General features: G+C 42.6%; 2 protein-coding genes and 1 long non-coding RNA gene across 6 annotated transcripts in view; 1 reads left to right on the plus strand and 2 right to left on the minus strand.

Moving 5' to 3' along the window:
- FBXO38 (F-box protein 38) overlaps nucleotides 1-1,005 on the minus strand; it is a 39,855-nt gene extending 38,850 nt beyond the window's left edge. For 3 of the 4 annotated variants that reach the window (XM_048490096.1, XM_048490095.1, XM_048490093.1), the window contains exon 1: nucleotides 705-902. The gene's annotated coding sequence lies outside the window, so the exon portion shown is untranslated. The other variant, XM_048490094.1, reaches the window with a different exon arrangement.
- Nucleotides 1,006-3,240: 2,235 nt separating this feature from the next.
- On the plus strand, nucleotides 3,241-20,063 carry LOC125430282. Its single transcript, XR_007244120.1, has 3 exons — nucleotides 3,241-3,357; nucleotides 17,607-17,661; nucleotides 19,105-20,063. It is a non-coding gene; the product is annotated as an uncharacterized LOC125430282 (long non-coding RNA).
- Nucleotides 5,383-13,920, minus strand: LOC125430281 (double-headed protease inhibitor, submandibular gland-like). The gene is made up of 8 exons (XM_048492192.1): nucleotides 13,841-13,920; nucleotides 12,047-12,174; nucleotides 11,718-11,769; nucleotides 9,866-9,993; nucleotides 9,486-9,537; nucleotides 8,169-8,296; nucleotides 7,106-7,157; nucleotides 5,383-5,496 (listed from the first exon to the last, which is right to left on the minus strand). The coding sequence occupies exons 1-8, from the start codon at nucleotides 13,898-13,900 to the stop codon at nucleotides 5,476-5,478; spliced, it is 621 nt and encodes a 206-aa protein (XP_048348149.1). The 5' UTR covers nucleotides 13,901-13,920; the 3' UTR covers nucleotides 5,383-5,475.
- Nucleotides 20,064-20,300: the final 237 nt, after the last annotated feature.

The following is a 20,300-nucleotide window of genomic DNA, read 5'->3' on the forward strand; positions in this document are numbered from 1 at the left end:
GGTGGTAGTGGGTGGCTTTGCTTTGAAGCAACTGTGCAACTCTTCCAATAGGTGAATTACAACCCTAGGAGGGTTTACTCAGAAGCAAGCCCCATTGCCAGCAACCGAGCTTACTCCCAGGTAAAGGATCACGCTTTAGTTCTTTGCATGAAAATCAGTGGAGTTTAACAGCGCTTAACAGGGTGACCTACACTGCTTCCCCAAAACTAGGTCTTAGGGCCCAGCAGCCCAGGCCAGCCTAGATGTGTGTGTGGGGGGGACTCTGTTTGCGCATGCCCACAGAGAGGGCTCTGAGTGCCACCTCTGGCACCCGTGCCATAGGTTCGCCACCACTGTGATAGATGAATGTAATACTTGAATCCCACCCTTCCTCCGAGGAGTTGTCCGCAGAAGTAGCTCTGGGTTCTCTCTCCAACTCGTCTTCACAACAGCCATGTGGGGTAGGTTAGGCAGGCAAAAGAAGACAGAGTCTGAATCAAGATCAGCAGAGACCACCAGGAACGATTGGGATTTGAACCCACACCTCCTCACTCCTACACAGACACTTTCAGTAGTACGCATACTGCCTCTCACTATGCTACAACAAATGAAAGCCCAGTTACCCAAACTTCGGCCGCAGCCCTGAGCAAACACGGGCGGACCTGCCCGTGGGACTTGTTTCCGAGTTCACATGGTTGGGTCCCAGAGAAGGAAAGATCTCGTACCTCCGGGTCCAGAAGAAGGGGAAGCAGCCGAGGCGGGCGTAAGTAGGTCGTCCGTCTCCCCAGCCTTCCCATCCCCGAGAAAGAAGAGGGCAGACCGGGCTCGGAAACGCCTCCAGCGCCCAAATTCCCCGGCGTCGGCCGCTCCCATCCCAGCCCCTGGAGGGGAAAGAGATGCCACAGAGAGACCGGTGCCCCGCTTCTCACCTTCCCTTCCTGGCACAGCTGCCTCTTGATATCAGGGCTCCAGCCGGAGATACTTCCTCCTAGAGCTGCCCGGCGCTTCCCCTCCGTCATCGTCCACTTCCGGCGCCTTCTGGGCTCGCCCTCCAAAGAGGTACGAAAAACAAAGTCGGCGTGCCGTCTTTACTTCTGGTTCCCATTTAGGATGAGGGTCAGTCGGAGTGAGTGTAAAAATGAACGTCAGCCGGGAACGTCGGCGGTATTTCATTGCAGTTGTATGCCAGAGACCTGTCCAGGAGCAGCAGTGGCGTAGGAGGTTAAGAGCTCATGTATCTAATTTGGAGGAATCGGGTTTGATTCCCAGCTCTGCTGCCTGAGCTGTGGAGGCTTATCTGGTGAATTCAGATTAGCCTGTACACTCCCACACACACCAGCTGGGTGACCTTGGGCTAGTCACAGCTTCTCGGAGCTCTCTCAGCCCCACCCACCTCACAGGGTGTTTGTTGTGAAGGGGGAAGGGCAAGGAGATTGTAAGCCCCTTTGAGTCTCCTACAGGAGAGAAAGGGGGGATATAAATCCAAACTCCTCCTCCTTCTCCTCCTCCTCCTCCTCCTCGCTGCTAAAACGGTCCTTTTCTCGCTGACTGTTGCCAGCTACCCTCAGTGGTGGGTATTTCTGTTCCGTCCAGTTTCGTTGCTCTTCGCGGGAGGTGTTTTGGAAACTTACGTTGGTCAATAAGGCAGCAAATTGTTCGCTGGGCTGCCAGTACATCCGTGTGTTTCTGTCATCAGCACATCTTCATGCAGCACATCACGGCCCAGCCCTCCCCTCCCCGAGGATTTTATCAAATTGACTCTGTTTCCAGACCCAATTGCGAGTGCTGGTTTTTATCTCTGCAGCCCGGACCATTAATCTGCAGCCTGCTCTATATAATCGTTTGCTGACATTGTGTTCTTTATGTGAGGTTCTCTCCCTTCCTTCTTAGGTGTCGCTGGAAGTCAGGAGAACCTCTAGGGTGGCTGCCCACCACCTGTGCAACACCTTTCCCTATACATGGCAGAGATTTTAAAATTTCAGCTTTAGTTCAGTGGACTGCTGCAAGAACTCTCGAACTTTTAAAAACAAGACACACCTCCATACCCACTGCAATTATTATGACTGACTTGCAATACCACTTCTGGTTTCCTTCCCCGATCCCCAATGTAAGGTACAGTAATCTCACATTGTTTAACTCATAACAAGTTTATCACTTATTCTTCACGCTCAGTATTAACAAATATCTGAGCAATAAGTTCTATGCTGGGGCAACTTTTCGTTCCCATCTTTTCTGTCCTGGTCACGAGACTCATCTGAAGAGTTCACCAGTCTGTCTGTCTTCTGAACTGGGTAATATTTTTATGGAGACTTTTTGTTGTTATTGTTGTGAACTGCTTTGTGGAGAGATGGCGCGCAAGCATTTAAAATAAAATCAACAAACCAATGAACAGAACAGTGTTGTCTACTCAGACCAAGAGCAGTTCTCAGGTTGCCATCTTTCACATCACTTACTGCCTGATGTTTTTAACAGAAGATACCAAAGGCTGAACCCGGGATCTTCTGCATGCAAAGTGGATGCTCTGCCATTAAGCCACAGCACATACCTGTCACTGGATTTCTGCCTGATACAGTTTTCTTGGGCACAGGAGCCTTTGATACAGTTTTTCTGGGCACAGGAGCCTTTCCCCCACCCCATTTTTAAATTTGATGTTGCTTTTTTTCTGCTGTTTAATGGAAGAGGATATGGTTGATTAAAATCACTACAACCAAAGGCACCACTGACAATTCTGCCCTTTAAATCCATGCCAACCAGCAGGACCAGCAGGAGGATGGAGAGGGGGTAGAGTTGCCATATCCACTTATCCAGCATTGTCTCCAAATCTCCAGGAATTTCCCAACTGGCAACCCTAGATCAGTCAATGGGGAGAGTGTTGCCAGATCAAAGTTGGGGAACTCTTATTTAGAGATTTGGGAGTGGAACCTGCAGAGGACAGGAACCTTAGGAGAATACAATGCCATAGAATCCACCTTCCACGGGATCCGTTTTTTCCCCCGAGCAGAACTGATCTCTGTAATCTGGAGATGGGATGTAATTCCGGCAGATCACTGTTATACACCGATTTGATTTTTTTAAACATAAATTTCTATCTATTTCCACCACTCCCACAGCGCACATGGATCTAAGAAGTGGAACTGCGAACCGGAAATCGTGCTACAGAACCATCTAACTAGCCCCTTGGTCAGCACCCGATTTCCGCCTCACTCAGCATTGTGTGGGAGAAGCGCAACTTCCTGTAGCGTTCAAAATTACACGGCTTGACAGGCGGTTCTCCTTGGAGGCGGGGCTGTAGGTTGACAGCTGCTCATAGTAAACAATGCAGAAATCCCGCCCTTTGCACAGCAGCGTGAGTATCTTCCATAAAAGGCAAAAGCAAAGGTTCGTGCTCCATCTAGCTCGCTACTTATTTCTTATAAAAACCTTATGTTTTGGTTTTAAGCATTTTAAATGGACAGTAACAGTACATATGAAAAATTAGGAAAGGAGGCTGAAAATGTAAATACGAATAGGTGGGTGGTGAGACTGAAAAAATATATATACAAAGAGAGAGAGACTCCGAATGGTTAGCAATACCCTGCAATGGAGTCCGCTACTTTAATCTGCACATTAAAAATGATGCAGGTGCTGAGCAAGAATTGTGCCTGACAAGCCTTTAATGTAGGCCACTGTTTAATAATAACGTTTACTTGTGTTTTTGTCTGAGTGATGTTCATTCCCTGTAATTCATTCCACTGTTTTACTTACAATGGAGACAGGATTGAGGGAGAATGGTTTATGAGAACTTTGCAATGTATTATTTAAAAGTGCAGGTTCCACTCCACTTCCGCTTCCTTTTCAATAACATAGTGGAGGTGGAGAGAGGTTTTTGCTACTTATATTGCAGTATAGAGAAATTATAATAAAAAGAAATAGTTTTTTTTAAAAAAACAAATCCATAAATTTACAAGGAAAGGTGAAACAAGTAGCAGCACAGCTGTGCCAGTTTTCAAGAGAGCTGTGCTTTTGGCTCCCTTTTCCAGAGTTGCTCTAAAATATTTATTTTTACTTCATTTGTAGCCACAAGTGAAGGTTACATTTTAAACATGATACTTCAGCTTAATTTCCCAAGTCAATTTTAAATGTGTTGCAAAAAAATTCTGCCCATGCCACATGGCTAATACACACACACACATATCAGGTTATCATGTGTAGTAGTGATCTGTAGCCCTAGTAAGCATTGTTTTTGTGTACTAATGCTGCATGTGTGCCTGAGTGGATCCAGTTTAGACACAGGTATGTACGATGCTGCAGGGATAATTGCGTGGCGGGGGTGGGGGGGATTGTTCAATGATGCATTTAAATCAGGCCTCTCACAGTTGAGCATGCATATTGTGACTGGATACTGTGCAGGACAGGATAGACTAGTGGTATCAAATTGGCCCGTTTTGTTCTCTGGGGGAGGTGGGATTACCTGCAGGGGAAACTAAAAGCCAAAGGGATAACAGGGTGGGGCATTGGAGATGGGCTTCTTCGACTTCATTGTTCTCTTATTTATGGGTGATCAGGCTACAGCACCATGCTGGCAAACTCCAAGTTTCTGCATAAGTATTGGAATCTGGTGAAAACTATCAGAAATTTTAGTAACTACACCACCAAAGCTCTAATGAAACCAGTATACTGCCCCTTGAGAAACTGTTCACATGTGTTTTTGTCCCTTTGTCATTTTTTAGTTTTTGCAGGTAAGTCCTTGGTATTTATTTTCCTGTGTTCAGGAAAATGAAGTGCCTTTTTATCTACGTAACTGTAAATTTTTGTCACAGCCCATCCAATATTAATATTTAGATGCTCCCTACATCAGATACCAATTGAAAAGTATATGTTGAATGTGGTTAGAATCTACATTCAACATATGTGAATGTGGCCACACACCCCTGAGCTCCGCCCTCTGGCCTCAATGCTTATAAAAGCAGCTTGCAGAGGCTGAGAGACTCCAGTCACTTCTGGCTTCCCCAGAGGGTGCCCTTGACCCTGCCCATGTTGATGATGACATGGGCGGGGTCAAGGGTGCCTGAAGACGACAAGGCAGCAGGAAGTCCTGCTGCCTTGCAGTCTTCCTGGTCACCAGGGGGGTGGGGGGGTGGAGTCCCGGGAACCATTTGCCCTCGATACGCATACATGGTTCTTCTCCATTTTATCCTAAAGCTAAGTTTCTAGTTCATTATGATAAATTTTGGGAGCACCTTGTACCTGCTCTGATGAATATCTTAGAGTCAGTTGTCGTTTAACTAAACCTGTTAAATGGGAGAAATCATTAAGATAAAAAGATTAAAAATTATCTTGATGAAATGATTCCCACAAGGCACTACAGAATAGTTTGTGCTGAAGATAAATTAAAGAGAAATAATTTAGTGAAATTTCCTTTATTCTGTCAAGTAATTAAGACAAACAGCTTTAGACAATATTTTTGCATCAAGACATTCCAGGTGGTCTTCTGTTTAAGAATAATGCTTAATTGCATTAAGACTTTTTATAGTGGTCCTGGAAAGATGCCAAGAGAAAAATAAGAGTTAGATTTACCATACTGATGAATTATACAAAACTTACAAAAATAAGGCAATCAGAAAGTTTGAGCATTTTAAAAAAATGAGAAGGAAAAGAAGGCTTTGCTTTACTGGAATTCAGTCTCACCAGAGTGAAGATTGTACTCAAGGTCTGATATACAACACTGAAGTTATAATTAATTAATTAAACTAATTTCTATCACTCCCTTTCTCTTTATGAACCCATGGCAAGATAAACTTAAATCCCATGAAGCATTTCTGGGGATGAGGGACTGGTTTTTCCAGAACCCTTCCCCCTAATCTCCCAGTGGAGAACTGAGGGAGTCATGCTGTATTTATGCAAGGGTTTTTTTGTTCCCAGAAATGTTCCAAACTATGGATTGGAAGAAGGGCTAGAAAAGAGCAAGAAGGATCTCATTGCCTATTAGCTTTTGAGGGGTTTGAAAAATTCACTGCCATGTCTTGGTTATAGGCGTCCCACCCTATCCCATTGGTGCTACGCCTCTACTATAGTTAGTGAATTGAGGGAAAATAGGTGCAAGCTTTCTGCCTGCCCCACTCTGTCGTAAGCAAAGGAGTCTGGGGTGATTGATCCAATGACTTACACATGCCTGGGTTTGGAGATTCCAATGCACCAATATAAACAGTTTCAAGATTTTCGCACAAGAGACCCATAACATTGTCATTGGGACACATAGAGGGGAGACAGAGCAAGCTCCCTAGTGCTGTAGCCCCAACAAAAGTCTCAGGATACACTTCCTCTGGACAGGGTCATATAGTGGTTAGTATGAAGATACTCCTCCATATAAATGTACGGTGGTTTTTGTAATGGATAAAGCATCTTACCATTTCTATATAACAAAAGTGATAATCAGAAGGATTAGAACTTGAAGGCCCTATTCAAAGGTAGTGATAGGGAATCTGCGGGTGGAGGTGGTGCATGTCCACGCTGGCAGATTTGCCCTCCCCGAGGCACTTGCCCCTGCAGAGAGGTGGATAGGTGGATTTGTCAATGGGCAAGACTGCCCTGGCCCACCAAAACGGATGTGGTGGCACATGCCATGCCAGTACTCCTGCACCATGGGGACATTCTGGAAGCATGGCCAGAGGCGGAGCCAACCTTAGTCTGATTCCATCCCCACTTTACCGCCAGCAATGCCAGCACCCAGTTCCTAAACTCCACGGGGACCCTATAGAGGGCATTCCTGGGGGCAAGGCAGGTTGTTTGTCTCTTTAGCTCCCCACTCTGCCAGAAAGCCCACCTGAGAATAGCAGGGCAGCATGGTTGTGGCACCCGTGTCCAGGCACCCGTGTCCAGGGCAGCCCATCACTAAATCCTAAAATACTCCAGTGAAAGGGTATCAGGCAATGTCATAATACCAGCTTAGACAGAAATTGTTCAGTGGAGGGAGGGAGCATACTATTTCCTCTTTAACACAAGATCTTAACATGGCACAGGATCCTAACTTGGAGATAATTTATCCTGAAGTGCCTTCAACATGTCTCCTAGCAATTTCTCACTTCAGAAAAAGTCTTACATCATCTATTCATATCTAATACAGGCTAGATGTAAGGACCAGATTTACCTTTGGTCTACATTCACCTTCATGACGTATGGTTAGAGTGCCCCCACTCATTCTGAAAAAGAAGTGGAATAAGGTTACATTTCAAGAGACTAAGGAACATGTCTGATTTTTTTTTTCTTAAAACAGACAGGCATTTCCATTGTAACATCCTAAGGTACATTTGTTATGGACAGACTCACTTGTTTTTGATTTTGCAGTAAGACACAAAATGTCATTTCATTGAGATTGACACAACCTATTCGCATTCCAGATAGGAAGGAAGAGCAAAAGACACCAGAAAAATATGAATGTTTTATGCTGGCCATCCGTCAATCCATTGGGGGATCAATAAAGTTGCCCTTCCCCCAGTCTCATACCTATTCCTGAACTGCCAAGGGTGTGTTCTCTGCAATTCACAGAAGGTTGAGGTTTATCCTAAACCCTCATCTGGGATCAGAGACATCAGGATTTCTATAGAGCAGGCTCACCATCTTAATTTCAAGTGCAGAAGGCTAGGGCTCTATTAACATCAATGAAATGGCTTTACCATCATGTTGGTTTAAAACTGTTTTTGTGTGAGCCATCTCTGTCCATGGAAAGTATCACAAAACATAATCCACCTTTCAATATTAAAAAATGTGTTGCTTCTTTCCAGAAAAAGCTCTGACATCATTTAAAACAGCCCCCCCCTTTTTTTTTTGAGCATGTGGCAACCTTTGGAATTCTGATACAGGGTGGTGGGAGCAGCAACAAAATGGCCACTGCAGGAGGCACATCCCCAAATGCAGGGACCCAGAGGAGTAATTTTTAAAAACTACATTATGAAAAAGCAGGGTGACAGAGAATGAAACTAACCCTGTGGTAGCAGCTGCCACCAAAATATTGTTATTTTAACCTGTATAGCTCATAAGACCTCCATTTGGAAATCGGAAATCCTGTTGGGCATTAGCCCCACCAGGCCACAGTTATGTTTTAAAAACACTTGGTGGCAGTCAAGAAAAGTGTTGGTGGGCTGATGCTGAGGAGGTGGGCACACCCCTGGTTTAAAATGTTTTCATACATTATTTGACAACAATCTACTCACCTCCAGGCAATGCAAAAGTAACATCTGTTGCCATATTTCTCACCATCACTACCACAAATAGGATCATGTTCCTCTGTGCACCCAATAGGCTCACCCTTCTTTGGCATGGGATATTTGCTACATAAAGCCTTCAAAACAAATGACAGAAAAACATCCAACTCTTTTCCATAATACCAGAAGCATAAAACATTTGCACATGCTGAATAATGTTGCATGTTGTATTGGCCGGAGGTACAAACCCATAAATTCCTGTCTTTTGTAAGTCCAGTTGAACCGGATAAGGATTGAATAGAAGAAAGCACTTCGTAGGTTGTTGGCATGGTGAAACAGGGCTCACTAGACTTATTTTGCATGGTAGAAATGCCTGGATGTTTTTATAGGAGACGTTTTCTAATTGTGTGTTAACGTTTTTTTTAGTTTGGTCATCCAACAGTTGTCATGACCACTAATGTTTATTATAGAACTGAAATGTCATCTGACCCCTCCTGGAAAACTGGATTCTGATCCAAACAATATATATGTTTGTGCCGCATGATATATAAGCGTGTCACTCTTAATTCACCTAATGCTGTCCAGAACATGCCCTGCTAGTGATACTAGAATACTAACTGAAGTTGGGGAAAAAACCCTCTTTGAACCAAGTACCTGCAAGCTGCAGATCTGATCCAGCAGGAGATGAAAGCTATAAAGGGCTGACAGTCTTCTGTAACAAAAGGTAGAAGGCCTTGCTCCTACTCTATCTTGCATGTAAATTGTGTAGCCCTCATCAAATTAATTTCCAACTCAATATCTGTTCAGTACATTCACCACACACTTAAAAAGAGAAAGAGTTGGGTGTCAGCATACTGAGGGCACCTCAGTCCAAATCTTTGGACAATAATTAACATGAAGATTAACATCCCCACATGGTGGGGGCAAAATAAGAGTCTTGAAAGGCTCCATGGGAAGGAGTAGAGCTAGAACACACAACATCACCTTCTGAAGTTATCGAGTATCCAAGTCCTAAACGAGTCCATTACAAGCTCCTGCCACCCCCACAAATGTTGTTGGTAGTAACTGAGTAGGGTTAGGGAACATGCTATTTTCATTTTAATGCAATTTTTTTTCAGGCCAGGGGGCCTATTGTAGGTATTTTATTCTGAAAGATCTTTGGTATTTTGTACATGTTTGTTGGCTGTTTCCCACTTCACGGTAAGTTTCTGTAGCTCATAAGATCTCTCTCTCTCTCTCTCTCTCTCTCTCTCTCTCTCTCTCTCTCTCTCTCTCAGTCACTCACATACACACAGAGAAAGGCTATACCACTGGCAACAGATTTACCTCCTCATTACATTGGCCTTCATATCGTATTAATAGAGTGCCTTTACTGCTCCTGAAAAAGAATATAGTGAGGTTAGATGCCAAGACATTAGGAACATTGCTGAAAATCCAGTTTATACAGATGGGCTCATCCATTGTAATATTCAAAGATACATTACTGAAGTACCATCTAACTACTCTAACTGCTCTAACATGAGCCACAAAGATACATTACTGAAGTACCATCTTACTGCTCTAACATGAGCCACTGTTGACCTTGCAAATTATTACAAAATGCAATCAATCCAGTCTTTAGTTTTTTTAAAAAATGTAGTTTGTTTTCAGCAAAAGTTTCAATAATAAAAGCATTTTCATACCTTGGTTAACCCCTACCTACTTACCATCTGGCTGCACAAAAAAGACACTTGTTTCCATATGTATGGCCATCACTTCCACAGATAGGATAAAGCTCCATTGTGCACATAACTGTTTCATCTTTCTTTGGTCGAGGATATTTACTGCATATTATCTGTTGACGAAATGGGGGAGAACTGTCCACATTCATTTAGAAGAGAAGAAGAGTTGGTTTTATACCCTGCTTTTCTGTACTTTCCCTTTCCTCCCTCCAAACAACCCCTTTGTGAGATATGTTGAGCTAAAACGAAATGAAATGAGAGCCTGACAATAAAATATTTATTCCACCAAATGTTCGATCATCCAAACTTCACCAAGACCACTGACAATTATACAATTAGAATGCAACCCAGCCCCTTCTTGGAAGCAGGATTCAATTAAAACCAATATTCAGCCAAACATTACATAATGTTTCTGATAATCTAGCAAACATTTACCAGCCAGAGGCGTACCTAGGGTGGGATAGGGCAGGGCAGGGCACAGGCCACCCCTTAAAGGGGACCCTAGCCTGTGACCTGTAGCCTCCAAGCATTAAGCTGTGCCTTGCCACAGGGGCAAGGCACACAGTTGAATGCTGAACTCAGCAACACTGAATTCAGTGTTCAGTTGAGCTTGTGCCACCCCCCTCCCCCAACTCCATGTTGACTTCAGGGCAGGAGTTTAATGCTGAGCTCAGCCTGGCTGGGTTGAGTTTTAAACTGCACCCTGCGTTTAAAGCTTGACCCAGCCAGGTTGAGCTCAGTGTTGAACTGAGCAGCCATTCTGCCTGGCTCCAGCTTTCTACCACTGGCTGTGCCCCCAGGCTCCACTTGACTTTTGGAGGTGGAGCTTGGGGATGGAGCCAGCAGTATAAAGCAGTTGCTCAGCCTGACTCTGAGCTTTGCCTGGCTAGGTCCAGCTTCAAACTGCAGGGTTGAAACCTGCAGTTTAAAATGACCTGGCCAGTTGGAGTCAAGTGTTGACTAGTGTGCAGGCCCCTGAACTCCACATGGAGTTGGGAGGGAGTGTAAGCCAATAGTGCTTGCCCTGGGTGCCATTTTCTACAGGTATGCTCCTGATATCAACCAAAGTTTGACGGGGGTGGGGGGATTTCCAATGCTTGCCAGCTACAGAATTCATCATTCAGGGGATCAAATCCATCCAGTCTTCTTCGCACCTTGGCCTCTTGTGGGTTAAATTTAAAAGCATGTACTATGCAAGATAGGAACCTACCAGCCCAAGCTGGTGAAAAAGTATCCAGAACTTGCTGGCTATAGAACAGATAATGCAGGGGTGCATATCCATCCAGTATGGCCTAGCAGTCTTCTGAGTATTTCTGCCATATGTTGATTAAATTTAAATTGCTTCTCCCCCATCCAGTTCATTTCTGACTAATACCTGTTTGGCATGTTCAGCACACAGAAAAAGGGAGAAATAGATCTGTGTGTCGGCGTATGGAGGATAGCTTACTTCAAGTCTCTGCACAATCTTCATTCAACAGCTTCATCTGAATATGACATATAGGGGAGGAAATGATCCCTGAAAAGCTTATAGCAAGGAGCAGAGCTACAATCTCACAGCATGACCTTTTGGAGCCATCTGACTCCAACCCTAATCTAGCACATTGCAAAATTATGGACCTCATAGCAATTTACTTGCTAGTTGTTGGGGGTAGAACTAGGAAGGATTCTGCTTTAACACCAAATGCTAATGCAGCACAGGGGTCCCCACTTCTAGGTGTTTTAATCTGAAATAGCTTTGCTATTTTATACATAGTTGAGGGCTATTACCTACTTCAGGGGAAGATTTTGTGGTTCATATGTATATAGAATAAAAACTAACTATAACTATTAGACTTACATCCTCTTTACATTCACCTTTATACCGTATCGTTAGTGGCCCTTTAGCATACCTGAAAAACAATGGAATAAGATGTCATCATGAGACTAAAGAACCTAGTTGAAAATTCAGTTTATGCTGGTGGACATGTCCATCATAACATCCAAAGACACATCAATGAAATACTATTATTAAACCTTGATAAAAACGAGTAATTGTTGTGCTTGTGAATTAAAACAAAATATAATCAATCAATTTTCAATTTCTTTTTAAAAAAATTGGATTGTTTTCAGCAAAATGTCACTTTGTTAAAAGCATGTTTGTACCTTAGATATCTGCATTTTACTCACCATCTTGCAGCACAAAAATGACACATATTGTCATGTGTGTGGCCTTTACTATCACAAATAGGATCAAACTCCTTTGCACAAAAAACTGGCTCATTCCTCTTTGGTGGAGGATATTTACTGCATATACCCTGACAAAGTAATGACAGAAAAAAATCCAAATACAATTAACATTTAACCACTTTTTGGGGGGGAAATTCATAAATGTTTCAATCTGAGCGGTTCTGAACTGAGGTGCAATCCAAACAACTCCTTTCCTGCATAAATCTTAGGAACTTGGTAAGGATGCGGTGGAAGGAACACTTGATAGGTTGTGGATGTGATGAAAGAGGGCTCATCACTCTTCTGTTACAGAATGAAAAACAGACTGGGTATTTTATATGAGCATTTGTTTCCTAATTCCATCTTACATTTTTATTCTGACATACTTTCAGCCAAAAGCCACCAAGACTACTGACAACTGTACAACTAGAGCATAATGCCACATCTTCTTAAGAACAGGACTGCAATCCAACCAATTTGTTTACTCGCTCCTAAATGTGGTTGGAAAAGTTCCTTTAAGCAAGCATCCACAAGCTACAGGCTTAATCCTGTTGATCCCTGAGAAGCTCAACATTATAAATGGCTGGCTACAGAGCTGAAATCCTCAAGAATCACCTTTTGGATACACCTGATTACTGAATTTTCATGGTGAACAGGGCATGCGATAATAGTGAGTAGAGTAAGTAGAATCGGCAGCTCTGAGTTGGGAAATAGGTGGAGATTTTGTGGGTGGAGAGGTTGGGTTTGGGGAGGGGGGGGCTCAACATGGCACAATGCCAAAGAGTCCACCATTCAAAGCAGTCATTTTCACTATGGGAACTGAGCTCTGTAGTCTGAAGATCAGTTGTAAAAGCGAAAGATCTCTGGACTCTACCTGGAGGTGGGCAACCCTTCAGGTGAAGTGATGAATAAGAATTTAAAGAGATGGCTAAGTGATGGGATATTCAGTTCAGGTCCTAACTAACGGGCAGCTCAGGGACGTAGGTATAGATTTTTATGGGGGGGTTTGGGGGGCCACACCCCCACCCGCCCCTAGGGCATGGCCCTCAAAGGTGTAGCCCCCATCTTCTATTAGCTCCCATTGGAAACAATGGAGGATGGGGGCACCCCCTTTGGGAGTCCATAACTTTGGACCCCCTGAACCAAACCTCACCAAACCCAGGTAGTATCATCAGGAGAGTCCCCCAAACAATTCCTGAAAGTTTGGTGCTGCTAGCCCAAACAACGCACCCCCTGCAGCCCAAAAACCGAAAAAGCACTAAAATGTTTTAAAAACCCACAAACGGAGGGGCGGAGCTTTAGACATGAATGGGGGGGTTCAAACCCGAGAACCCCCCCCCTTACCTACATCCACGGGGTAGCTCCATCCAATAGCCAGGCATCCAGACGCAGCACTAAAAATACAAACATGCCTCTGGGCCACAGGAAAGCCTCCATTGGACTTAATGGACTTACTCCACTGAAAAGGTGGCATTCAGTCCAAAGCCCTGACCACCAGCGCAACAGGGGCAAAAGCCAGGAGGAAGCCCCCAGCCATGCCCCTGGACCACCCTGCCAAAAGGATGCTTGCACAGTGCTCTGTGCTGCATTCCACCATTGTGGAGAGCCGTGGCAGCCCTCCGTCAGAGGATTTGCCCCTGTGCAAGTGCCCTGTGGAGGGCAAATTTGCTGGTGTGTCCCCGGGCTGCTCCCAATGACGGATATGAGCCCCCACCCCATTGGATAGGGCCAGAAGTTACTGAAGTGTGAACTTACCTTCGAGCTTGTATGATCAGCACCTGAAAAATATTTTAATAACGCATTAAGAACTACCATCTGTGACAGAAATCCTGAAATTTGCTAAGACTTAAGAGTACCACCTAGAATATCTTTGATCTTGAGCCCCTAGAGAATGAAATTCTCTATTTAATTTTTTAAAATTAATTTTTAATTCACAAAAATTAGAATGAGCCATTCACTTCCGTTCCACATTGAACTGTCCTGGCAGGCTTCATCCCTTTTGAATGAGACCATCTATTTGTCATGGAAGTTCATAGTCATTTCCAAGTGCTTGATGGAGGTGGGACAGCGTCATGTATGATTTTGATTAGTAAAAATAGCTTCCAACATCAGAGATGGGGATTTGTGTGGGATTGGACAAATTTGTTTGTCATTCTTAGACAGGAAACTGGCGTAGGTTCCACTCCATTTAGCATAAATATCTGGACATTTGAGATTTTCATTCGTTTTCAGTGGAAACTGGATCCACAGGAGGCTAGGTAGGAGTTAACCCCTTCATCCTTCAGGAACTCTGTACATGCTCTGAGGAACTTGTTACAGTGTAGGTAGCATATGTTTAGTTAGTTCAACTGTTTTTTTATTTGAATATATTTGTACTACTGTTGCTGTATGATTTCCCTTGATTTTGTTTTGCCTTTCTCAACTCTTTTTAAAATTCTACCACTCTTTCTCTTTTTTCTCTCTTTTACAATAAACTTTTTTTTTATAAAAACATTTTTTGTGGCTTTATTTACTATGATCTATTTCTCTGGGATATTTCTCTTAATTTCTTCCTTGGGTGCTAGACAGTGTTGCTACTGGGTTGGTTATAAGGTATTTTGTTATTACTCTAGTCTTCACAGTCAGTCATTCTAGATGTTATCAAGAGTTGTTCCAATTTTCCTAGTCTGAGTACATGAGGTGGACAGTGGTATATCAGCTGCCTGGTATGTGCTAAAAATAGCAAAGCATATAGCATACACTATGGTCCTTATTTATTTATATAAACTTTTTAAAAACATGCATTACAAGGCTTTTGAGGTGATTTATAGAAAACATATGGGAGGGGGGGAATGAAAATATAACAAAATATATTACCTGAAAAGAAGCAACAATTTGCTAGAGAAAGAATCGCAAAGATGGTCTTGATCATCATGATTAATAAAACAGTCTGTTTTTCTCTTTAAATGGGTCCAGCGCTCAGCTCTTTACATGAACTTACTGTGCTTTGGTGCATATTTATAGTTTGTCACATCTATAGTAAACATCATTCTTTCCTTGAATTACGACAGGGTTGAGCACAATAATTTTCTTTAACAATGCATATGCTTAATGCATTTCTTTTGGAGTGCATGCAATTATGTCTTTCACATTCATCCCTTCAACCCTTAATGTCTCCCTAAACCTTGCTTTTGGAAATGTATATAATTTACAGTGCAAGGGTAAACATGTAAGGTAAGGTCTTAGGGTTTGTACACAGCAATGGTCTATTGATTCTCACACACACTCTTCTCTTTGTGCAAGCATGAGTATGGTATAATGATTAAAACATTGGACTAAATCCAAAAAAATCCACATTCAAATGCTCAGTTATTCATTAGCTGACTGGATGACCTTGTGCATCACTCTTCCCAACCCACGTCATCTTTGTAAGAATAAAATGTGGAGGTGAAGCGGAATTTGATCTACATTTTTTTGAACAGGGGCAAAAGTACAAAATTATGTTCCCCGTATATTATTTACATTTTTCCTTTACATATACATAGATAATCAACAACTCTTTTAATAATGGGGAACTCTATGTTGGTGATGAAAACGGATATATTTCATTGTTAATCTTGAGGAATTACTTCTCTACCTAGAGCAGGTCTCTGGAGAGGCAGCATATAAATGTTTGAAATAACCTGGAGTGCCAAGGCAAGGAAGAAAAGAGAGCGATACATATTTTTGGAATGCGCTTCAATGGCAAGCATTTAGGATTCTGGAATTATCAAAACCAATGGACAAGGAAGGAAGGTTTTTTTTTTTAGTTTTACGATTTTTATTTATTTATTTTATCCTGCCCTATCCAAAAGGGCTCAGAGTGGGTTACAAGAAGTACGGTAGACACAATAAAACATTTAAATAAAGCATTGACATGAAAAATATAAAAATGCCTACAACATGTTAAAACAATGAATTTATAAATAGTATATAAAAATAGCTGGCGTATTAAAAGACTCAAACCAACTCATCCCCACTCTTCCCTGTTAACCCCCACCCCCACCCTGTTGGTGCCAGCTGGCTAGATGGAAAAGGCCTGGTGGAACAACTAAGTTTTGCAAGCCCTGGGGAACGAAACAAGTTTCCACAGGGCTCTAACCTCAGCTGGTAATTTGTTCCACAAGGCCAGAGCCATGGTTGAAAAAGCCCTGGCTCATGTCAAAGTCAATCGGATAGATATTCAACAATTTTCTTGCATGCTCTTGTGGAACAAGGGGACATTCTTAATAATATTTGTGTGATCACCTATCAGTATCGAACTGTTGTCTAACAGCTTTCCAAAAATACTTTCATAGAAGAATCTGCCACTTTTTGTAAAAAAAAAAAACCTTTAATCTGGGGACTCCTAGGAGTTATAAGTCCCAGATTCTTTTTCTGTTTCTTCTGTTAACCTTGCTTTACAGCTTTCCATTGGTCACTTTTGTTAGAGTCATGTAGTTCTGCTTATAGAAAGCACAGCAATGTGACTCATGTTTTTATGCCATCCTTCTTCCCAAGGAGTACAGGTCAGCATATATGGTTCTTCCATCCACCGTTTTATCTCCGGAGCAGCCCTAGGAAACCAGCCAGGCTGAGAGTGGCTGCCAGATTCTCTTTGCAGCAGCTACTGGCTGGCTGCTAGATTCTCTTTGTGGAGGTGTTTCTTCTCTGTACTCTGTGAATCATTTATGTGTGTACTGATATTGTCAGTAGTAAATATTGTAATCTACAGAGAAATAGAAATAGTAGTGCAAAGATATACTCATACTCTGAAGTAGCCCAATACCCCAATAGAATGAAGTCTCCAATTATGTATATTAGTTCACAGAGGCTGTTGGGGGAAGGGGAAGTCAAGGCAGAAAGTTCATCTCATCCCACAAGGTTAATAAGATCCAGACCCTGGTATTAGTTAGCAGGTCTTTCATTTGATCTTATGATCAATACCCCCCTTTTCTTCCCTTATGCCAGTTTAGGAATCCGAGGACTACAGCACAGTGCATCTCCTGTTCTGCTTGTTTTCAAATAATTACAGCATTTGTTTTTGTGGCATGGGCTAGTGTGGTATAGTGCTTAATGTCAGACTAGCAGATGGCACAAATGAGTCTGAATTGCTTGCTCAGCCATGGAAGCCTGCTGAGTGACCTCGGACCCATCACAATCTCTCAGCCTAACCTATTCTCATAGGGCTATAGTTTGAGGATTGTGGAGGCAGAGTAAATGATGTGAAAAGCCACTTCAGGTGCCCAGTCAAAGAGAAAAGTGAGATGTAAGTAAAATATAACAGTGCTGTGTGCGCCTTCATCATCTTGTGAACAATTCTGAGAATGAAATGTTGAAATAAATGGGAATGGAATTTTTCTAAGTACCTTTTTCTCACACTCACCTCTCAGGTTTATTCCAGGGAACTGACCTGTTTCCTTTGGAAAAAAGAAAAGGAGGTTAAAAATTGTGATGATATTTCTTCAGTTTGATGCTTTTCATAAAGTTGTATTATTACAGATACACTTTCTCTTGCTCTTAGTCTTTTCTGCTTTGGAGTGTGTGATGGTTTGTGGTGAAATGGTTTCCTATATCTGGTAAGTGAGCACTAATTCTAGCCAGCCGTGGAACCATCTTTTGCTGAACTGCCTTGTAGCACAATTTTGCATTGCCACCCGAGGGCAGGACCAGTACTGCTTGCTTGCTTGCTTGCTTGCTTGCTTGCTTGCTTGCTTACTTACTTACTTACTTACTTACTTACTTACTTACTTACTTACTTACTTACTTATTCGACTTCTATAATGCCCACCCTCGGAGGGCTTAGAGTTCCCAAACCACAATAACAACCCAACACTATTGTCTGTGGGGTAAAACTGTTTTTTATTAACAAAGGATACAGAGAAGCATGAGGCGCAGCATGGGATCTGATCTGTACGCTGGGCAGCCTGAGTGCTGTTCCCTTAGTGAAGCTCTCCTCCAACCACCTGTTGGAGGAAACCATTAACCTTTCGCAGCAATCGTGGAACTCAGCTGGGCGGATGCCTCTTGCTGAAGAACTGTTTTCCAGCCAAGGGGCGCAAGCCTCAGTAGCCCTCACATGGATATCCTGACTCGTGGCGTGCTCCACCCCAAACCTCTTAAGAGGGTATCACCAAAGAGGGTAGCTCTCCAGCTCCCCTCACCATCAGATCAGTTCCCACGCACAACCTGCCGGCCTAGCTTTGACAGGGCATTAACATTGACCAAAGGGCAGAGGTGGGTGGGAAACTTGCTGCTGCCCCACATGAAAAGGAGGAACCCTGGGCTGAGTGAAGCCTTATAAAGGCTCCTGCCAGACCCTCTTGCCATGATGCTTTGCCCCCACTAGGCATGGCCACCACCTGCCTTCTGCACTTCGAAGGGCAGGTTCGGTGGGGCCTCCTTGCCATGCCACAACACAACACGAGCCTTTATTGGCATATAAAACAGGACAAAATTTTAAAACAAAACAAGGTTAAGAAATACAGTTAAATTACTAATTTCCAGTATAAAATTTGCAACAGTTTCACAAAAGAGCACATCAGAGCTGTTCAGGAGATTGGGTATCTTATAACACTCATGCACTGAGAACATTGCAAGAAAATGGAATTCATGTATTTCATGCGTATCTTATTGTATTTAGGGCATAGAAACAAAGAATGGTCAAGTGTTTCAACCGTAGTCATATCACATGAACAAACTCTTTTAGAATGTTCCGTGCCCTTTTCCGGGCAGCAATGATGGCCACGCATCCTCTCTCTGATGTTATGGTGTGATAGTCTGTAGATGGGTGATTCTTCATTTCATTGCCCATTCACATACACTGGTGAAGGCTGGTAAACACCTCTAAAAGTTCTAACGGGATCAGTAAGGTGTCCATGCCTGTGTTATTTCAGAAAAGTTTGATCTTGTAGGGCCCATATAAAAAACAAAAGTATTCTGTTTATCATAGAAGTCAGAAATTTGTTTCATAGCGTAGGTTTCAAGACAGAATCAAATGCAGCTTTTTAAAAAATCCACAGAAGCAGCAGAGTGTGATGTTGAGCCCCGGAAGAGTATTTCTCAATTAAATGTTGCAAAGTAAGACAGTGATCTAACCTGAAGCTGTCTGTTCCAAAACCATAATAAATGGATACCGATGAAGATTCCTGTTCTACTCAAACATTGTGCCTGTGTTCTTCTAAATGTGAAGGAGTACAAATTAGGAGGGTGGCTCCAGAGGGAATCTTTGGTGGCCTAAGATGGCGCTTGGCAACCCTAGAGTCAGGGGCAGGGATCTTACGCATTGCATGATATTTAGTGTGTCCAGTGTGACTTTTTCAGTTTCCCTCCTCCTGGTGGCAGCTTGCCACTCCCTCTGCGAAGTTTAGGCTACTTCAAAACATGCACTGTATTACAGAAGAGACACTGCTACCAGTCGGAAAATTCAGCCATCTCTGACTCTGTACATCCCGGTAATTGCATTGCTTGCGTGCAGCAGTCTCTCTGGATCTCAGCCACACATTATTACTTGTTTACATTGACAATTGTTTCAATGCGCAGAAAACATTGTCCCATTGTTTATTTGTTGGCAACAAATGCTCTGAATAGTTTACTTACTGTCTTGCAAGACACAGCATGCATTTATTGCCATACGTCACACCATCTGTGGCACCGATTGGATCATAGTCCTTTGTGCAGCCCTTCAAGGTGTTAAGCAACATACTGCATGCCTCCAGCAATAACTATGAAAGTGTTCTATGTTGAATGATGAAACACTGTTATTTTTATCCTGCCTTTCCTCATGTAGCAACAAGGTGTCTTGCAAATCATAATTGTAAAAGACAGAATAAAATAAATAACCCTCTTCCCCCTTGAAAGAATAATGTATTACAGTGAATTTATGAGTTATACAGATAACTTTGTGAAGCATGATGTTTCAAAAGTTCAAACTCTTATTATTATTTAAAATATTTGCCCATTGAATAAAAATTAGCCAGATGAAAAAAGAGTCCTGTTTTATTTTCTCAGATGAAATGTTATGCTATGACATCATACTCTATTTTGTCAGATTAACAAGGCTAACTAATCATTGCTTCATTTCAAATTATTACTATTAATTGATCTTGTGTCAACTAAACAATTGTGTATGCCATACTGGTACACTCTTCAGAGAGGTAAAGTTAAACTGTGCTCTTTACTGAGCTCAGTGTGAAGATTTGTTCTCAAATAGTGTAAA

This window comes from Sphaerodactylus townsendi, linkage group LG03, assembly GCF_021028975.2.
Source record: "Sphaerodactylus townsendi isolate TG3544 linkage group LG03, MPM_Stown_v2.3, whole genome shotgun sequence".
NCBI lineage: Eukaryota > Metazoa > Chordata > Lepidosauria > Squamata > Sphaerodactylidae > Sphaerodactylus > Sphaerodactylus townsendi.

Excerpts from the sequence above, each read along its gene's own strand:
- LOC125430281 (XM_048492192.1), bottom strand. The coding sequence starts at position 13,900 with ATGGTAGTTCTTAATGCGTTATTAAAATATTTTTCAGGTGCTGATCAT. Across the intron at positions 12,175-13,840 it reads CTGATCATACAAGCTCGAAG|GGTATATGCAGTAAATATCC; the intron begins GTAAGTTCACAC and ends TTACTTTGTCAG. Across the intron at positions 9,538-9,865 it reads CTTTTTTGTGCAGCCAGATG|GAGCAGTAAAGGCACTCTAT; the intron begins GTAAGTAGGTAG and ends ATTCTTTTTCAG.